Consider the following 19,467-nt stretch of genomic DNA (forward strand, 5'->3'; position numbering starts at 1 on the left):
AATTTAGTGGGTTGCTGAGCTTGCTATACTGTTAATGTATGAACCCACATTCTGAACAGGTAGACTTCTTCATACAAGTCTACTTTGTACATTCTTTCCATCTTTTCTTTAGTAGTTTAATGGACAGCTCTGTCTGCGTGGAAGACAGCAAAGGGGGACAACGGAAACTAGGAACTTCAGAATCCTAATTCCAGTTTTGCTACTGACTTGCTCTGTACATGTTGACAAATCGACTTATATTTCAGTTTCTCCAGGTGTATAATACTTCATGGAGTGAAGATTAGTTAAAATAGACACTTGAAAATATAAATCACTGAGCAAATACTACCAAAAGTGTTGTTCTTTTACTATGATATCCTCACTGAACAATAATACTACCAGTATTTCCTTTACATCTAATATGAGCTATTTCAATACCCTGCAACTTCAGACAGCAGAAAAATCTAAATCTTTCCATTTTCCTATGCCATAGGATCTGAATTGAAAAAAGTCTTTTAGGAATTTGCTTAAGAGCACAAACAAGCTGATTAACACACTACACCTAATAAACATGCATATCAAAGGAGATGATTACCAGACCCTTGTTCTATCTAAACAATCTTTCACCTCATGGGATCTGTTTCAAATTTAGTCCAAAGTGACTTAGCTACCCATATTAGAGATTATTTTCCAACAAAAGCTATTTTAGGGGCAATGGTAGGGTGAAGGGGGAGGGAGAAAAAAATGTTGTGGGGACACAAAATAGAAAATGCTGCAACTGTGCATGCATGTTTCGTAACTTACAATAGGAAGTTTCACCAAAAAAAATATTTCCTCGTTTAATTTTAAAGATAAAGGAGAGGTCTTGATTTTTGTTACAACATGATCCTTGTATAAACTCCTACTCTGCCAAATTGTTAGATGCCTTTAATCCACAAGATATGCAAATAGGAAGTTTTGGCATTAAAAAAATTGAACTATGTGCATAGAGACTAATAGTATTCTTCTGGAGTAATAAGTGATAAACACACGTATTCCTCTGGAGCACCTGGCTATTACTTTTTCTTACTAGTCCTAAATTCCTTAAAAGTCATTAATTCCCTAAACAGCTAAATTAATTAATTAAAATATTTTTTTAAAGTTGCCCCTACAGCTAACTCTGATTTTGGAAACTTCAGAAAAATTAAAAAGGTTTACATTACAAATCACATAAGTGAAAGTATTTCTGTTTCTGATCATTATAACATTAGCAAGTACGACTATAATTAACAAAACCCAAATTTGAACATTTTGCATTTAGAATGCCCTACCTGAACAACAGACAAAAGTTCTACAAAACTGTTTATATTTGAACTTGCTGTATAACATTAGGATCTCAGGAGAAGTGAGATTCTATAATTTCACTAAGATTTTACATTTAATATTAACTATTCTAGGCCTTAAAAAAACCCTACTTAAGTAAGTTACTATTTTTGCTTCCCTGCAAAAAGGAACTAACCTTGTCCCACCACAGGGAATTCTGGTAGCTCCTCACCTCCATCTACCACCATGCACATAGATTGCCTCCAAAGCACATGGAATGCAATATCTATTTTGTTTGCTCAACTTATACATTACTGCACTAGCATTCAAGACATCATTTCTACTGATCTAGCTTTTGTTGTTTGTCATGTTGCCTTATATATCAATTTATGCATTACATTTAGGCTAAGAGGCATATATTCCTCACCTCACAAAACTGGGCTATTCCTACATTTAACAGGCCATAGAATTTATATTTTCTAGCACAACCTGTTTGAGCTATAGAAACATGAATGTTAATGACATAGTATTTTTTCACCACCTTAAGTTTAGCTAACACATTTCCAATATTACTGAGTAACAAAAAAATCCCATGTTTATTCAGGGTTTTTAGGGTGGATATTTTTGCGGGGGAAAGGGAGACTATTTGATGTAAGCATACAAAACTCAAAAGTTCTCAGCCATGAAATTTCAATATTGATCACGGAGAAGCGTTGAAAGCACTTTTAAAACACTGTTTTCCTATAAAACAGTACGTTTTTTATGGCATAGTAGGTCTTAAATCTAAACATAAAGACCTATCTTGTTTTAGAAATATAAATAGCATTATGAGCATCCTAGAAAGGAGGGTACGTGAAGAATAGGATGATGGGAGGAAGAAATGGAGCATGCCATTTTCATTCATGCAGTAGTGATGTCAGTGTCTGCAGCAGCAGCAGTTGCCTTGACCCCTAAAGGCTCAAACCCAAAGTAGTTTTACAGAGTATATTTATTTTAAAAAAGTAAACCTCAGGAAACCCACTTACAACACTGGAATATTTCACACAAGATGGTTTAAGAGGGGATCAAATTCAAAGCAGTTCTATGCTGAAAGAAATTGAGAAAAACACCAGGTGTTTTAGGCAGAGAAAAACATCTTTTCTGTCAAAAGCATAGCCAGTCTCCCACACAAGCATGCTCCTGAAACAATGCAAGTCAATCTGCACAGCCAGAACCAAAACAGTCTCTGCACTGCAAAAAATAGGATTACATCAACAGTGGGAACTTTCATTTTACATCAAAAGAGGAAATGTTTTAAGAGCATGACACAAAATGTAATAGTTTCACTAAGAGTTATGTCATACCCAGGCATGATTAAGAGGCTAACAATAACCAAAGGAGTAAACTATGCAACAATATGTGGTAAAACAATCCATGTTTGATGGCAATAAGTGTTTCAAGCCCTCCACTATGACTGCAGTAGTATTCCAACATCATTGTATAGTCTCTGTACAGATATCACCATAAAAGCTACACATGATTTTTACTTCATGTATATTATACACACAAAAATCTAGAAGCGCGTAAATCAAAGAAACAAGAGGCTAAAACCATATCTTGTGATACCTTATCCATACTCCAGTTTTGTAATTTTTTTTATTTATACTTTTTAATTCACAACACTATAAAAACAGTCTTATCCCCCAGGTCTTCTAGAAAATGGTGCCTGTATTTCTGAAAATAAAGCTGTTGTTGTATGCAATTGTGGTCATTATTAGGGCGATCACGTTGTTTTCATTCATTCATTCAGGATTTGCTGGAGTATGTCAGTTTCTGCAGCAGCAGCTGGCTCGACTTGGGGTAGGGGGAGGACATATTCCTTGGGGTGCATACAGATTATGGACATGTATTTTGATGGACTATTTATAATTTTATATATTACAAACACAAAAATGTATCAAATTTTATCTGCTACTAACATGGTTTAACATCAGGCCAGGCTCAAGCAACTTTAACGATGGAAAAGTAATTCAGTACTAATTTATAGGTCTGAACTATTAAGACAAAGACTTTCAGTTCAAAACATGTAGCCACTCTTCAAATTTAAAATTTTACTCAAACAAAAATGTATTCATTAAAACCCCCACGATTGCACTAATGAAATACTTAATAGCTCTGCAGTATTTCTCTCCAAAGGTAATTACCCACATCCCACTCCCCATGTGAAGTGCAAACCATCATCCACTGTAATATTACAATGTTTATCAAGTTAGACCGGGGAACTGATGTATAATAATATTTGTCATCAGTTTTAATGGTCACAGTTAATTATATGCATCAAGTCTGTTTTGTTTTGGCTGACCTCCCATTTTATTTCCCAGAATAACACTACACTTAACTGTCTCTAAAAGAGGGGGGAGAGGAAGTTGGATAAGAAAAAAAACAAACAAATTCCTAGAGTTAAGGGGACAAATGAGCCTCAGTTTTAAATACAACTTAACTGAAGCAAAATTGCTAAGGATTGTTTCCATTTTAAAGCATGCAAAACCCTGTAACTCTACAAATCTCCTTCCATGATCATAGATCTATTGCATAATGTTGGCATAAATACTAAGATATGATGGAAAGTGTTTAATCTTCAGGATAAGAGTAAATACTACATAATGTATACCAATTCCATACATAATATTATTAGTCATACGTTTATATACTTACATACAGTATTCTGGGACTATTTGAATAGCAAGAACTGCTCAAGTCACAAACATTGCAATAGACTTCAAGAATTCACCACATACCCAATAAAGATATGGAGGGGAAGAAATAAGGGAACTGATTCCACTGTTACAAAACATGTTAACAACCAAAACACATTTATTTTCATTTCAGATGCAAATTATAAAGACTGAGAGAGGTGTACGGGGGCACTGAGCCATATGAAATGTTCCCTTGAAGAGGTGATGTGTGATACCTGATAACTGCAGCAGGGTAACATACAAAGTGCATTCAGTCTGATTCATTCAACTGCTGACGTGATGGGGGAGGGCACTAAGATGGCCACAGTCACTTTAACACCTTTAATAATTCAACAGACAACATGAAGCAGGTTATGTTAGAGCTGTTGATAATTAGTCTGTACTTATTTAAAAGCTTGCTAGACTGTATTCTAAGATAGAATTTTTAAGGTTTTTTCATTTTTTTAAGTTCTTTCTTTGAGGCATTTTATGATTTTATTGGTCTGGCAGATTGTTTTTAGCATTTCTTGAGACAATATTATCAGAATTGTGTATTTTATTTTGATGTGTATGGGAGTGTTTTAAAGTTCATGTTTTAACCTTAAAGTTAAAAATGTATGGGGGAGGGGGAAACAAGAGAGAAGGGTTTTCTTGGTTGGTTTATTTAAAAATACCATACAGAGGGAAGTTAGCATATAAATAAGGTGTAAAGTATTTCAATTAATGTGGAGTGTAATAGGGTATTTTAGCGCTTGTTTTTATCTCCAGGCACATATGGAGAGATGAATTTCTAGGGTGTGTTTTATACCCTTGTGCACTTAAGTGGGGAATTTCAGGGCACCTATGTGTATCTGATCAGGTTTGAGTATGTCAAAACATGTGTTCAAACCTCTTTGTATGGTGAAGGAGGGGAAGAGTGCAGTATTTTAGATGTTCTATTTGTACCTCTTATATGCCAGAGTGATTCTTTCAGGCCTTGTTTTGGACCTCCTTTTGTATGCATGCATATGGGGGTGCATTTTTATGGCCTCTCCTCGTCATTCTTTCGGGAGCACAGGCAGATATTTCACCCCTGAACCCTAATCTCTCTCTGCAAAGGGTACTTTCAAGTTTGATATCTTGCTCTCCCTTTGAAAAGGAGATGACATTTCAGGACTTAGCCCTCAAATCGCTCCCTGTTAAATGGAGACGAAATAAAATTTATTTTGGGGTCCGGTCTCAGCCCCTCATTCTTTGGGAAGAAGGGGTATTTCGGGGCTCTCTCCCCATCTCTCAGGAGACTCATCACGGGAGTATTTTCAGGCTCGGGACGAGTCTTCTGGAGATATTTCATGGTTCTTCTCTTAACTGTGGAACAGAGGGCGTGACTCAACCCTCTCTAACCCCTCTCTCGAACTGGGGATATTTCGGGGCTCATCCGCTCCCCTCTTTGGAGGGGAAGGCGCAGGAGCTGTGGTCGTTTCGAGCTCGGCCCCCTGGAATCTCCCGGGAGGGGGATGGCGGCTCTGCCCCGGGTGTTTTCTTTACCTCTGTACACCGGGGAGCTGGGGCTTCGTCTCTCAGGTGAGCTGCTCCTCCTGCTGCCACCGCTCTCCGGCGAGCGCCGCTGCCTGCCCTTCACCCTCCCCGGGTCCGCCACGCCGCCTCCCGGGGGGGCAGCCGCTGCCAACGGCGGCGTGGGGCTGGGTGGGCTGCTGCCGCGGCCCCCTCCGCTGCCCACCGGCCCGGTGTTGCTTCCCACCGAGGCCGAAGGGGAGCGGGTCGGGCTGTGCTGGCTGCCCCGCAGGAGCTGGTAGGGCACGGTCGCTCGGATGGGCTGGAGCAGCCGGCTGGTCCCGGCGCTGCCTCCAGCCGCCCCGTTGCCGCCGGCCGCGGTGGTGGGTGACCCGGCGGCGCCGCGCCTCATTCTCTGCGGCGGGTGGTGCCCGGGCGGAGTCTGCGAAGAGCTGGACGGGGAGGACATGGCGGGCAGGGGGGGCGCAAGTCCCGGCGGGGGCTCCGTGCGCTGCCCCCGGCCGTGTCCCCACATGCGCCCGCCGCCGGGGGGCTGGGAAGGGACAAGCGCTTCACGGCCCGACAGACTCTCCGCGCCGCCCGGCTGCCCCCGGCGCTTCCTATCGGCGGCGGCGGCTGCTCCTGCGCCAGGCTCTGGCCATCGCCACCCGTCCGGGCGCGCTGCCGAGCCCCGCAGCCCGTCACATCCTACAGCGCTGCCCCTCGCGGCGATGGGGTCCGCAGCGAGCCCCGCGCGCCTGCCCTCGCGAGCCGCAGGAACCGCCACTCGCTCGGCCGCCCTGTCTACCCCCGAATGGCAACTCAGAGCCTCAGCCGCCCGGCAGCGACGGGCAAGGGGCGGCGAGCAGCGCGCCCATTGGGTACATTGCCTCCGTTAGTTCTAGCCTGATTGGTTACGGCACATGAAGGGCAACATTGTCCACCAATCAGCGGGCCGTTTTGCTGGAGGGGGCAGGGAGAACGGCTCTGGCCTGTGGGGAGGGGACAGCCGTGGGGTGGGCGGCTTGCCCGGTGGGGTGGGCGAGGGACGAGGTGGGAAGCGGGAGGCGGCGGGCTGGGTTAACCAGGCGGCCGGGTAATGAGGGGGAGCCGGCTGCCTCAGGCCCGGGGCGCGTGCGGGGCTGGGGCTTGGCCGCTACCCTGGCGTGTGACTAGGCCACCTCCACGCGCCTCTGGGCAGGCCCGTCCTATGGCTCCGGGTCTTTGTTACCCCTGCGGCCGCGGCGCGGGGTGCGGGCTGGCCTGGGCGCTGAAGGGGCCCGTGCAAGGGCAGGGCTGCGGGGGCCACAGCTGCTCGCGGGGGGAGGCTGACGCCAAGCAGCTATGCACGCGCGCCCTGGCTTTTCCTGGGGGCCTGCCCTAGAGCCCTGCTACGTGGCCTGGCATTTTGTGAAATGAGCGGGCTCCCCCCAGCATTAGATGTGAAGCCTTTTATGCTCCACTGAGCCAGTGGGAAATGTGCAGCTGGCTCCTTTTCATGAGGATTGGTTTTATAGGCCCTCGTGTGTCTACCTTCTCAGACCTATAATGTAGCTGCACCCCAACTTTCTTCCTTTACATTTTCATTTGAACAGCAACTCCTTTGAAAGGCAGGTCTCAATTTCTTCTCTTTTTCTGCCTGAAACTACTTCTGCCGCCCCATTTATCTTACTATCTGGTTTTATAGCCACCCTCTGGGTAGGCCACACCACAGAGAACCTTTTGAAAGGCTGTGGTGGATTTTCCAGCATTGGCCATTCTTAAATGAAGACTGGCTATTTTATTAAAATATATGCTGTAGTGAAAACAAGAATTGACTCAGGGAAGTTCTCTGGCCTGTATTTTGCAGGAGGTCAAGAACAGATTATTAGTGTTCTCTTCTGTCTTTATATGAATCTATGATCCTAAAATGTATCTATACCAGTCCTTAGATGTCCAAAAGGGATGCTACTGAGTCACATTAGACATAGTTGTATAGGTATCCTGGAGTGCCTACACTGTAAGTCAGGACTACTCAACACGCAGCCCAGGCCATTTGTTTGCGGCCTGCAAGTGGGAGCCAAAACAAAAAAGTAGTCAATATAATGGTCTTCTGTTGAGACGTGTTTTAGTAGTTAAATTCTTGGACTGTCATTGCTCATTAAAAGTGCTGTCATAAGGGTGGAAAGTAGGTAAGTATTGCATTTTATTAATATCAGCAGAACTGACTTAAATGGGGACTATGTGTTGTGTACTCTTGCCTTAATTTTTGTATTCATGCCCATCAGTGTGAAAGAGCTTCCAAAGTTCAGAAGCCCTGCTGTAAGTTAAAGGTATAATTACCCTGCCCCTATACAGATAGTCACATTCTCATCCATCCTGCACAAGTACATGTAGCTACATCACTGCAGTAACACTAGTTTCAGGTGGATTTATCCTCAGGCCAGCTAAGTTGTGCCTCCCTTGCTGCAGCTTCACTGCCATTTCTACTCACATTGACTAGATGAGAGCTAGCAGGAATGTGTGGGGACATGCAGGAGAATCACAACCTTAGCTCATAGAGTAGATATAGGCTTAGTGCGTCGCTAAATATACAATGCTTCAACAGCACCAAATCAACTGTATCATTAGTGAAGATGCTCTCATCGGTGTAGGTACTTCTCTTTCCATTCCTCTAGGGCTATGTCTATATTACAGAGGTTTTTTTCGGAAAAACAACTTTTTCCAATAAAACTTCATTTACATCCACACAGAAATCGCATTCTTTTGAAAGTAAATTGAAAAAACACAGGGCTTTATCCAACAGTGGTAATCCTCTTTTTACAAGGAAGAACGCCTTTTATGGAAAAGGCGTATGTGCAGGACTCAACATCTGCGCATGTGCAGAGCACAGAACCACGTGGCTGGCTAGTGGGGCTCGCTGCCGCTCGGCGAGCCCTGAGCATGTGGATAAGAAAGAGGGTTTTCTTTCTAAAGAAGAGGCCTCTAGGAAATAACACGTGTTCTGGTGGCCACTCCATCCAAAGTAATTACAGCTCTACAGTTCTTGTCTCCTGGCTCCTCTTAAAGCTGCAGGCACCCTGGACAAGCCTTGTGGCAGGAAGCCAGCCTGGGAGCAGCACCTTGACTGCATAGCTCTCCCTGCCACAGGCCTTCTCACCTATGGTGGAGCCACAAGCCCACCCACACACTTCCCTGGCCCTCACAGGAATCAGAATGAGGGCTCCTAGGTACCCTTCTGGTCCAGAGTGGAGATCCTGTGCCTTCACACACATTACGGGGCAAGGAGGAGACACTACAGGATCTCTGCTTCAAGCACTGCAATGCAGACATTTATGGTCAGATGGCCAAGTCCCTGTGGAGCGCAGACACCCACCCCGGACCTTGAAACAGGTTCGGAGTAAGGTGAAAGGGCTCCACCAGGGATACATGAGGGTCAGAAAGCACAGCTCGCGCTCTGGAGCAGGACCCCACACCTACCCCTACAACCAGGAACGTCACCAAATCCTGGGGGATGTGAAAACTGTTTTCCCACCCATCATGGTGGACTCTGGCCTCAACCCGCCCATTGTCGCCCAGCCAGAGGTCACGGTGGAGGAGAAGGACCAGGAACAGCAGCAGGAGGCGGCGGCAGTGGACAACATGGCCATCGTCATGCTCTCCTTGGAGCTGGTTCCCATCAGCCTGGATATCTCCCAGGCCTCGTCTGATGCTGGGCGGGATCTTCAGGTGAGTGCTCTCAGTTTGTCACACACACAGGGCAAGGGAGATGTACGTAGAAGGGGTGGGGTGCGATGCGAGCATCGCTCAGCCTGCTCGGGCTGGATATTGAGCTGCAGTCCGTGCATGTGGAACCTCCTGCATGTTAGTGTGTACCACAAGGATTCAGCAGGCAGCCTCTAAGCACACCAATGATCCTGCTCCCAGGCTCAGGGAGGTTGCACACATCTGGCACCAGGGCGGAGGACACCCTCCCACCACCTGCCACAGCTGGAAACAGGCTAGCTGCAATGATGCAGGCACGACCCCCAGACACACCAAGGAGTGCCACACACAGCACATGGACATGTCTGCACGTGTGAGGCAGCACCTGCTCCCGTGAGCAGCACTGCCAGGCTGCTCCCGGCTCCTCTGCTACCCATACCGGGATCCTGCTGTGGCCAGACACTCCCCTTGTCTGTGGGCTAGGGTGGGGGAAACCAGGCAGCATAGTCCCCTGGACACCTCAGAGCCCCTATGAGGCAGGTCCTGCTATGCAGGCCACACATGACCTTGCTCCTGGGACAGCCTCCTCCTCTGGCCCGAGGACTGTTGGTTGCTACTCACAGAGAAGGGCATGGCCTCAGGGACAGTGTCTGAATGAATGATTGGACAGATAATGGAGCAAGTAATTAAGGAATTCATCTGCAAACACCTGGAAGATTAGGTGATAGTTAACAGCCAGCATGGATCTATAAAGAACAAATCATGTCAAACCAGTCTGATAGCTTTTTTTGATAGGATAACAAGTCTTGTGGATAAGGGAGAAGCGGTGGATGTGGTATACCTGGACTTTAGCAAGGCATTTGATACAGTCTCGCATGATATTCTTATCAATAAACTAGGCAAATACAACTTAGATGGGGCTACTATAAGGTGGGTGCATAACTGGCTGGATAACTGCTCTCAGAAAGTAGTAATTAACTGTTCACAATCCTGCTGGAAAGGCATAAAAAGATGGGTTCCGTAGGGCTCTGTTTTAGGATTGGTTCTGTTCAGTATCTTCATCAACCATTTAGATATCGGCATAGAGAGGATCCTTATTAAGTTTGCAGATGATACCAAGCTGGGAGGGGCTGCAACTGTTTTGAATGATAGAGTCATCGTTCAAAATGATCTGGACAAACTGGAGAAATGGTCTCAGGTAAACCGGATGAAGATTAATAAAGGACAAACCCTAAGTGCTCCACTTAAGAAAGAACAATCAGTTTCACACATATAGCATGGGAAGCAACTGTCTAGGAAGGAGTACTGCAAAAAGGGATCTAGGGGTCATAGTGGACCACAAGCTAAATATGAGTAAATAGCGAGACACTGTTGCAAAAAAAGCAAACGTGATTCTGGGATGCATTAACAAGTGTGTTGTGAGCAAAACACAAGAAGTCATTCTTTGGCTGTACTCTGCGCTGATTAGACCTCAGTTGGAATATTGTGTCCCGTTCTGGGCACCACGTTTCAAGAAAGATGTGGAGAAACTGGAGAAGGTCCAGAGAAGAGCAACAAGAATGATTAAAGGTCTAGAGAACGTGACCTAAGAAGGAAGACTGAAATAATTGGGCTTGTTTAGTTTGGACAGGAGAAGACTGAGGGGGGACATGATAGCAGTTTTCAGGTATCTAAAAGGGTCTCACAAGTAGGAGGGAGAAAAATTGTTCTCCTTGGCCTCTGATGATAGGACAAGGAGCAATGAGCATAAACTGCAGCAAGGGAGGTTTAGGTTGGACATTAGGAAAAACTTCCTGTCAGGGTGGTTAAACACTGGAATAAGTTGCCTATGGAGGTTGTGCAATCTTCATCACTGGAGACATTTAAGAGCAGGTTAGACATCTATCAGGGATGGTGTAGACAGTACTGGGTCCTGCCATGAGGGCAGGGGACTGGACTCAATGACCTCTCGAAGTTCCTTCCAGTTCTAGTGTTTTATGATTCTATGATTGACCGACTCTCCCTCTTTGTGTTCTCCCCAGCCAGACCAGTTGGGACTGAGGGGTGATTCACACCACCCAAGCCAGCCACCAGAGCCCGGGGTCCATGAAGCACGCCAGGGTCCATGAAGACCTGATGTGGCAGCATGTCAGCATCCTACGTGACATGCATCAGACCCTGGCGCAGTTGGGAGGATGCAGAGTGGCGGAACTGTGCATAGGACCATCTCATGCAGCGTTGCGACAACATGTGTGCCATCATGCCCTCCCCCACTTGTACCAATATGGTTTTTCTGTAACCATATTGGAAGACCTAAACTAAACCCTTCTTCTGCAGCCAGTGTGGAGAGCAGCAGCCATTAGCTGTAAAGTCTGGAGTCACACACTCACATTCCATCTAAATTGCATTACAGTAGCATCACACTAGGCTGTGAGACAGGGATCCTGTCCTAATGGCCCCCACTGTCACCAGATAAAAAAAACAGATACAGGGTAGAGACGAATGGCAGGAGAGATCGCTTGATCAATACCTGTTTGGTTCACTCCCTCTGGGGCACCTGGCATTGGCCACTGTCAACATACAGGATACTGGGCTGGATGGACCTTTGGTCTGACCAAGTATGGCTGTTCTTATGCTCTTAAGGTATGTCTAGACTACATGGCTCCGTCGACAGAGCCATGTAGATTAGTTTACTAGACATAGGAAAATGAAGTGGCAATTTAAATAATCGCCGCTTCGTTGACATCAAAATGGCTGCCACGCTGTGCTGATCAGCTGTTTGGCAGCACAGCGCGGCAGTCTGGACGCTCCATGGTTAACAAGGGAAGCCTTGTCGACCGCCCTGTTATGCCTCGTGGAATGAGGTTTACCGGAGTGATCGACGAGGGCTTCCCTTGTTGACCGCAGAGCGTCCAGACTACCGCGCTGTGCAGCCAAACAGCTGATCGGCACAGTGCAGCAGCCATTTTGATGTAAATGAAGCAGCGATTATTTAAATCCTTATGCTTCCTGCGAAGAGGTTGACAGGATCTGTCGAAAAAGGTTTTCTTTCTCGACAGATCCCCCTCTAGACTGCCACTTTTTGCTGACAAGGTGCTGAGTCGGCAAAACACAGCAGCCATTTTTGTGCAAATTAGGTGCGGAATATTTAAATCCCTGCCTAATCTGAATCCCTCTGCCGACAGAGGGATGCAGTCAAGATATACTCTCTGTTACAGTATGTTGTGATTGGTTAGTAAAGTTATACTAAAATAATTGGGTAAGGTATAGCCAAGCAGGACTCAGGTTTCAGTATATAAATTGGGGTCCAAAAAGGAGACCAGCTAAAAGAGCAAGAAAGAAAGAAAGAAAGAAAGAAAGAAAGAAAGAAAGAAAGAAAGAAAGAAAGAAAGAGGGAAGACCTAGAAGAACTCACCTCCAAGACAGCCTAAGACCAGAGCTGCCAGGATTCTTCTACACGACCATGACGTGCAGCAGCTAAGATCTAGAGAGACTGATCTTGCCTGGCCAATAGGGGAAGTCTGCCTGCCTGTATCAGGATTGGTGAGCATGACACTGTGTGCTTAGCATGCGTATTCTACTTACTTGGGAATTGTCAATAAGTAGAGAATAAGAAACTTACTGTGTGAGGCTCTTTCAGTGGCAAAAGATCCTGCAAACCCACAGGAAGTTCCGCCCCGAGCCCTAGGAATTCGGTAAGAGTGAGTGTGTAAATTAACAGGGTTGCACCTGGAGCCTAAAGTGTGGAAGTGATCGAGAAATTTGTGCAGGCAACACGCGATGCCCATTCCCCCTTTACCCTTAGCAATGCCTCTGTTCCCTCCTCAAGCAATACCTCTGCTTCTTCCCTAAGCAATACCTCTTTTCCTTCCCCAAACAATGCCCATGCCCCCTTTCCGTCCCCCCACCACCAACCCTGACCCCACTCCAGTCCCCCCCCATCCTGCTCACCTCCATAGGTGTGCGCATGGGGTGTGCTGGGTGTGCCCAGGCACACCCTAATGTCTGGGGCTAGCCAGCAGCTGCTGGAGGAAGAGGGGGATTTGTGATGGAGCGCCACAGCCCCTCACTTTAAATTGCCTGCAGCCATCTACTGGGCATTGTGGGGCAGAGAGAGCGCATGCGTGGCATCTTCAAACGCCGTGCAACAGGTGAGAGGGGAAATGCCAGGAGCTTTAAAACCCAGCCGCCCAGCTCCAAAAGCAGCTGGGGCTCTACTACAGATGGCAACCCGAGCCATTTTTGTGGCCCGGGGCCCGCCCTACAACTCCACACAGCACCCCGGGGATGCCCCTGCCTATCTCGGCAGGACCGTGCAGTGCCCTGGGGGTGCCCCCGCGCATCCCAGCAGCACCCAGCCGTGCAGCACCGTGCGGGGTGGTCGGCGCCCGGCCCTGCAGCACCATGCGGCGCCCCCGCCCGGTCCTGCAGCTTGGGCTGGCTCTGACTCCAGTCCTGCAAGCTGTAAGGCAGAAGCTGAAAGTAAGGGGGGGGTACGGAAAGAGGAATGGGTGGGAGACGAAGGGGCTTTTGCGGTGGGGAAGGAAGAAAGGGAGGGGCGAGAGGAAAGAAAGGGGAAGACACCAAAGCGACAGAGTAGAGGACACACAAATGCTAGGGGTGAAGTGGAGACAATGAGGAAAAGGGCAGGAGGGGAGGTGTCAGTGGGAGGGGGGACAGCGTGATGTTGGAAGAGGAGAGGGTAAGGGCATTGGGGATTGGAGGGGGAGGTGCTGGGAGAAGGCTTAGGCATGAGGAAGGTGGGGTTGGAGCAAGTCATGTGTGAGGGCCCAGGGGCATGAGGGGAAAGGGGGCAGAGGGGGTGAAGAGATGGGCATCAGGGAAAAAAGGGCAAAGGGGGCAGGGGTAGTGAGGGAAGGGGGAGGCACCAGGAGGGTGCAGGGGTAAAGAAAGGTGCAGGTGCCAGGGGATTCTGGGGGTGAAGCAGAAGGGCAGACACCTGCAGGGGAGGGACCAGCACCAGAGGAGAGAGGCAGGGCAGGTGTGTAGAGGGAGGTGTTAGAAGAGGGGATGAGGAGGGGTAGCTCACATGATCAGAGTGGGGCTACTGGAGGAGTGGGCACAGGGGAGAGAGAAGGGCTAATGGAGGGGGCAGGTCTCAGGAAGGCTGAGGGCAGTGAGAAGGGCAGGAGTCAGGACAGCAGAGGAGGGTGAGGAGTGGGGGGCAGCAGGCACCAGGGGAGTTGATGGAGCAAGGGGAGGAGATGTGGCAGCAGAGTGGAAATGTAGATATTTATTAATAACTTGGATGCCACAATGGCACATCCAAACAAGCCACATGAATTCAGTACTTGTGCACAACAAAATTCATTCTGCTCACGAGAGGATACTCTTAGAGGGAACACTTCCCTCCCAGCCTCTCCACCCCCGCATTAATGTCACACACATTGGGTTAATGCAATTGCAGGATAGTTGCATGGCTGGGGGGGGAGGGAGGAAGGGAGAGACACTAATCCCTATTGGTAGGAGGATGGTGGGAAAAGTCCTTGGGGGCGGGGAGGGGTAACATAACACTTTTTACTTTTGGTCATGTGCCCACCTTGCCTGGAGAGGGTTACCTCCAGAGGCGTGGCTAATGGGGGCCAGGGGCATGGTTAACAGGGGTCAGGGCTATGGCTAATGGGGGGGGTCAAAGTACATTTTAAAAAAATTCTTTGGGTACACACCCTAAAGAAATGTGCTGCCCATGCCTATGCTCACCTCCCTATGATCCCAGGACCCACCCAACCCCAAGTCCAACGAGGTCCCCGCCCGTGAGGTGGCACATCCAGTTATCCCCACCCTCTCCCCTGCAAAGTTATGAGCTTTGCCCCCTCCCCAGCTTTTTAAATGCAAGACCAATACAGAGTTCATTTTGTTCAAAAACCAAACAGGTGTCTTTATTGAGAGGTCAGGGAAGGAGCGAAAGGAGGAGTTGTGGTAGGAAAGGGACAGGGCAGCAAGCCAGAGCCTCCTAGCAGAGAGGCCCTGAGGAAGGTTACTGGAGTCCTTGAGAGAAACTCTCCCTCAGGGCCTACCAGATGCACACCCTGGCCCAATGGGCCTAGCAGATGTCAGCTATCTACGGCTACTCAAAGGGTCTCCCTCACAGCTGGCATCTGCGCCCCCACCCTGGAAGGAAAACCTGTTCACAATGTTGTAGATGACACCACCTCAGGGATGTTGTGCTCTGCCATGTCAAGGTGGATCAGGAGGCACCTGAACCGTACCTTGAGGCGGCCAAAGGTGCAGTCCACCTGAATCCTGACCCAGTTCAGGTGGGCATTAAGTTGGTCCCTGCTAGGGTCCAGGTGGTCGGTATAAGGCTTTATAAGCCATGGCATTAGGGGTTAGGCTGCATCTCCCATAATGCACAATGGCATCTGCACTTCCCCTGCTGTGACTTTGCAGTTGGGGACAAATGTGCCCACCTCCAGCTTCCCGTGGAGGCTGGAGTTCTGAAAAATCCAGGCATCATATGCTCTGCCCGACCACCCGACAAAAATGCCCGTGAACTGTCCACGATAGTCAACCAGGCCCTGCATCACCATTGAAAAGTAGCTCTTGCAATTTATGTATTGGGCCACTCGATGTTCAGGTGCGCGGATCGGTAAGTGGATCCCATCAATCACTTTCCTGCAGTTTGGGAACCCCAGGGCAGCAAATCCGGCCATGATGGATTCCAGGTCTCCCAGGCCGATGACCCTCTGCAGCAGGGTGGAGTTGATGGCCCTCACAACCTGCAGAAGGAGACAAATACACAAAACAGAATGAGAGAGGGGGTGCCTGAGCCCTTGGGAGGTGCTTGTCTCCCTTGCCTTCCCTCCTTCCTAAACACCCCAGGAGCCACTCCCATGAGCTCACACCTCCAGCAGAAGGGCTGTGTGAGGTCAGGACGGGACTTCCCTACCATCCCCACACTCCAGCTCCCCTTTCCTAGAACCCTCCTCTCCCCCCCATGCAGGGACTACATCCCCAGAGGGCCTTACCTCCATGAAGAAGGCCCTGATGGTGGACTTCCCCATGCCAAACTAGTTACCAGTCAGTGGGCAACCATCTGGGGTGGCAAGCTTCCAGTTGGTGATGGAAACCCGCTTCTCCAGGGGGATGGTGGGTGTCACATCATCGGAAGGCAGGGGCTAGCCAGGCCCACAGCTCCAAAAAAGGTGGTCTTCTGAATGCAGAAGTTTTGGAGCCATGACCAGCTGGTCCCACCAGTCGGAACTGGTGTCCAGCCTCCTAAACCATCTCTCCACTGTGGGTTGCAGTTGCAAGGGTGTTGCTCCCGCACTCAGGGAGAGGGTCCCAAGAATGGAGCTTGGGGGTCAAGCTCGGTCAGGACCAGGAAGGATCAGAAACTGCAGCATGGCCGTGTGGGGCCATCGCATGCCCAGTGGCAGCTCTGTCTCAAAGGAAAAACTGTGGCATCCAAAAACAAGCCTGGCAACCAAAGCAGGCACAGCAAGAGCTTTGCTGTCCCTTGAAGAGGTATGCAAGTATGCAGCAGAAGCAGAGAAACGGCTGTCCGGGGGCAGGGGGTCCCTTTAAGCCCATGTCTCTGCTAGGCTCCAGCACCAGCACTCGGAAGCAACTGGTGACCTAAAGCCCAGACTGAAATGGTTCTACGTGGCCTTTTATGCGAGGTATCCAGACTGATTGGATGCTACTCTTTTGAAAAAGCAGATCGCTTTTCGATGCACTCGGCCACTGGACGCTTTCTTTCAGAAGTAGTTTTTTTGGAAGATCTTTCAGAAAGCTTTTTCCGAAAGAAGCCTGAAGTCGAGACATAGTCTGGATGATTAATTGTAGCAAAAAAGTTTGTAGTCCAGAGCAAATCTTAATCAATGAACATGCAGTCTTCACTTCATATGCTGCTGGATTAATGTGTGCTTGAAGCCTGAGAGTGCTGCATTGTCAAAGAGGCATTGTAGTATGAAAACAAGCTTAAGAAGTTACAATTCCATTTACAATAGTATCTCTTCTCTGAACTAGAAGTTATGTATTTTAACAAGTATATTCTATTTGAGAAATTCAATACAGGCAGTCCCCGAGTTACGCGGATCCGACTTATGTCGGATCTGCAGTTACAAACGGGGATTTTCTCGCCCCGGAGACAGTGATTATTTCATATATTAGTTCCTTACAGCAGGAATACATGTGAATGTGGTCTATTGGTATGATAGCAATACACTTTAATAACTAGCTTACATACTAATTTGTATACAATAAAAGTGCACTTACATAACATTAAGGTACAAATCAGGAAAAACAAACTAATGTGCAACTAACAAAAAAGTAATGCTAATACAGCATCATATTGTGACTGATGCATATGCTATCTTTATGCTTTAACTGTATTTCTTTGCTTTTGAGTGTTCTCATCACAGCCTTTATTGTATTTAAAACTAAACTTTAGGTTTTAAATGTGTAACCCCCTTTTTCCTCCCTGGGTTACTCGGGAGCAGGTCACACTCACAGGTGTGCCTGGGCACCTGATGGTTTTAACCCAAAGGGAGATCCTGAGCACCCCAGTGGTGATGGTGTTTAGTTGGGGAAAGCCCTATCCACCCCCTTGCTGCAGTTCCTTGCTCGTAAGGAATGTATAATGGTGGTGCCTCCTCCTGTCTGGCCTTGTACAAACTTACTGGTGTGCCTTGAGAGCATTCCAGCTATGTTCTGGATCTAATTCCAGAACAACACTACAAATCATATACATCTAATAGATTACATTAAAATAAACAATTTTTACTTAACTTAAATAAACAGGGTTTAACAGATAGACAATGAATAGCATTAACAAAGTGCACAACAATAATTGGAACTTATATATCTAGCAATTACACTGCCAATATTGATCCCACGCCAGAGTGTGCACACTCCTGGACTCAGTCTCAGAGGGTACATCTAGACTACATGCCTCTGGCGACAGAGGCATGTAGATTAGGCTACCAGATATAGTAAAATGAAGTGACGATTTAAATAATCGCCGCTTCGTTTAAATTTACATGGCTGCCGCGCTGAGCCTCCTGGGATGAGGTTTACCTGGGTGGTCGACAAATACCTTTGATGTCGGCAGGGGAGTGTCCAGACTATCGCGCTGAGCCGACAAACAGCTGATCAGCTGTTTGTCGGCTCAGCGCGGCAGCCATGTAAATTTAAATGAAGCGGCAATTATTTAAATCGTCGCTTCATTTTACTATATCTGGTAGCCTAATCTACATGCCTCTGTCGCCAGAGGCATGTAGTCTAGACGTACCCAGACTCTTGCTTGTGTGGGCACACTTGAAGAACTGCAGCTGTAGTGGAGATTCTCCGCAGAAAGCGTGTACGAGGATCCAAGGTAGGCAGCAGCTATGTCCCAGGCAGCACCCTTCCCAAAAAGGCCCAATCACTTACAGCCTCATGCTGTGCCTATCAGAAGCAGCCTGCTAAATCCCAGCTCCAAAGGCTTCCAGTCCCAGTCTGCGGCTGCACTCTATCAACTCCTGGACTGGATCAAACTCCTCCACAGCAGCCTGGTTCCCCTTCTTTTCCAAAATCCAAGGGCAGAGTCCCAGACTGCTAGGCCTCTCTTCTCATGCACATGGAGAGACTCTGATCTCCCACACAAGAGTAACTTCCTTCCTGTTTCTCCCAAGGGCTCATGGGACTTGTAGTCTGTGAGGCTGGATTGCCACACACAGGGACTTTCCAGAAAATAAGAGGCACCTTTAGTAAGGGGACTACAAATGGAAGAGATTGCAAAGGAAATTCACAAACTAAATATAATGAAATGTTAAGCATTGTTAAAAGAGACAAGGGAGGGGAACTGTAAATAAGTTTTAGTATCTCTCAAGGGGAGAGGTGGGAACCTTGTTGCTTGAGTCATTTAACACCTACTAAACAAAGCATTAGAGAATAAGTGTCAGGGCACGGTTTTTTTTTATTGACTGAGTGAAGACTAACTGGATGAATAGCACTTTTCCAATTCTAATTTCGGTGACTGGCAGAGCAGGAGTGGCCAACCCCTGGCCCACGGGCTCAAACACAGTATCTGGGTTAGACATCGGTGGGTCGCCAGACACCGTTTGGCTGTCCTTTTGGACAATAAGGTACTTATAGCTCCCAGTGGCCGTGTTTCACCATTCCAGGACAATGGGAGCTGCAGGAAGCGGCACAAGCTGGGCCTCCACTTCCCAGAGGCTCCCCATCCCTGGTGTTGAGTATGGATGATACTATGGACTATGACAGTGTTTTTTTAAATTGGTATGCTTGTTTCTGATGCAGATGCAGCATAGTAAAGAAGTGATAGTAAAAGTAGCTTCTGTATTGTAAA

General features: G+C 47.6%; 2 protein-coding genes across 5 annotated transcripts in view; both read right to left on the bottom strand.

The window, feature by feature from the left end:
* Positions 1-6,331, bottom strand: part of GLCCI1 (glucocorticoid induced 1) — an 88,068-nt gene extending 81,737 nt beyond the window's left edge. Inside the window, exon 1 of one of the 2 annotated variants that reach the window (XM_075922316.1) lies at positions 5,523-6,331. In XM_075922316.1, the coding sequence (XP_075778431.1) occupies positions 5,523-6,024 (502 nt within the window). In that variant the 5' untranslated portion in view covers positions 6,025-6,331. The remainder of the gene's footprint in view (positions 1-5,522) is intronic. The other variant, XM_006114515.3, reaches the window with a different exon arrangement.
* An 8,690-nt stretch (positions 6,332-15,021) lies between these two features.
* Positions 15,022-19,467, bottom strand: part of UMAD1 (UBAP1-MVB12-associated (UMA) domain containing 1) — a 152,449-nt gene continuing 148,003 nt past the window's right edge. For all 3 annotated transcript variants that reach the window (XR_012902033.1, XM_075922320.1, XM_075922321.1), the window contains one exon: positions 15,022-15,892. Coding sequence is in view for 2 of the 3 variants with exons in the window: in XM_075922320.1 (XP_075778435.1) it covers positions 15,503-15,892 (390 nt within the window). In the remaining variant the exon portion in view is untranslated. The remainder of the gene's footprint in view (positions 15,893-19,467) is intronic.

This window comes from Pelodiscus sinensis, chromosome 2, assembly GCF_049634645.1.
Source record: "Pelodiscus sinensis isolate JC-2024 chromosome 2, ASM4963464v1, whole genome shotgun sequence".
NCBI lineage: Eukaryota > Metazoa > Chordata > Testudines > Trionychidae > Pelodiscus > Pelodiscus sinensis.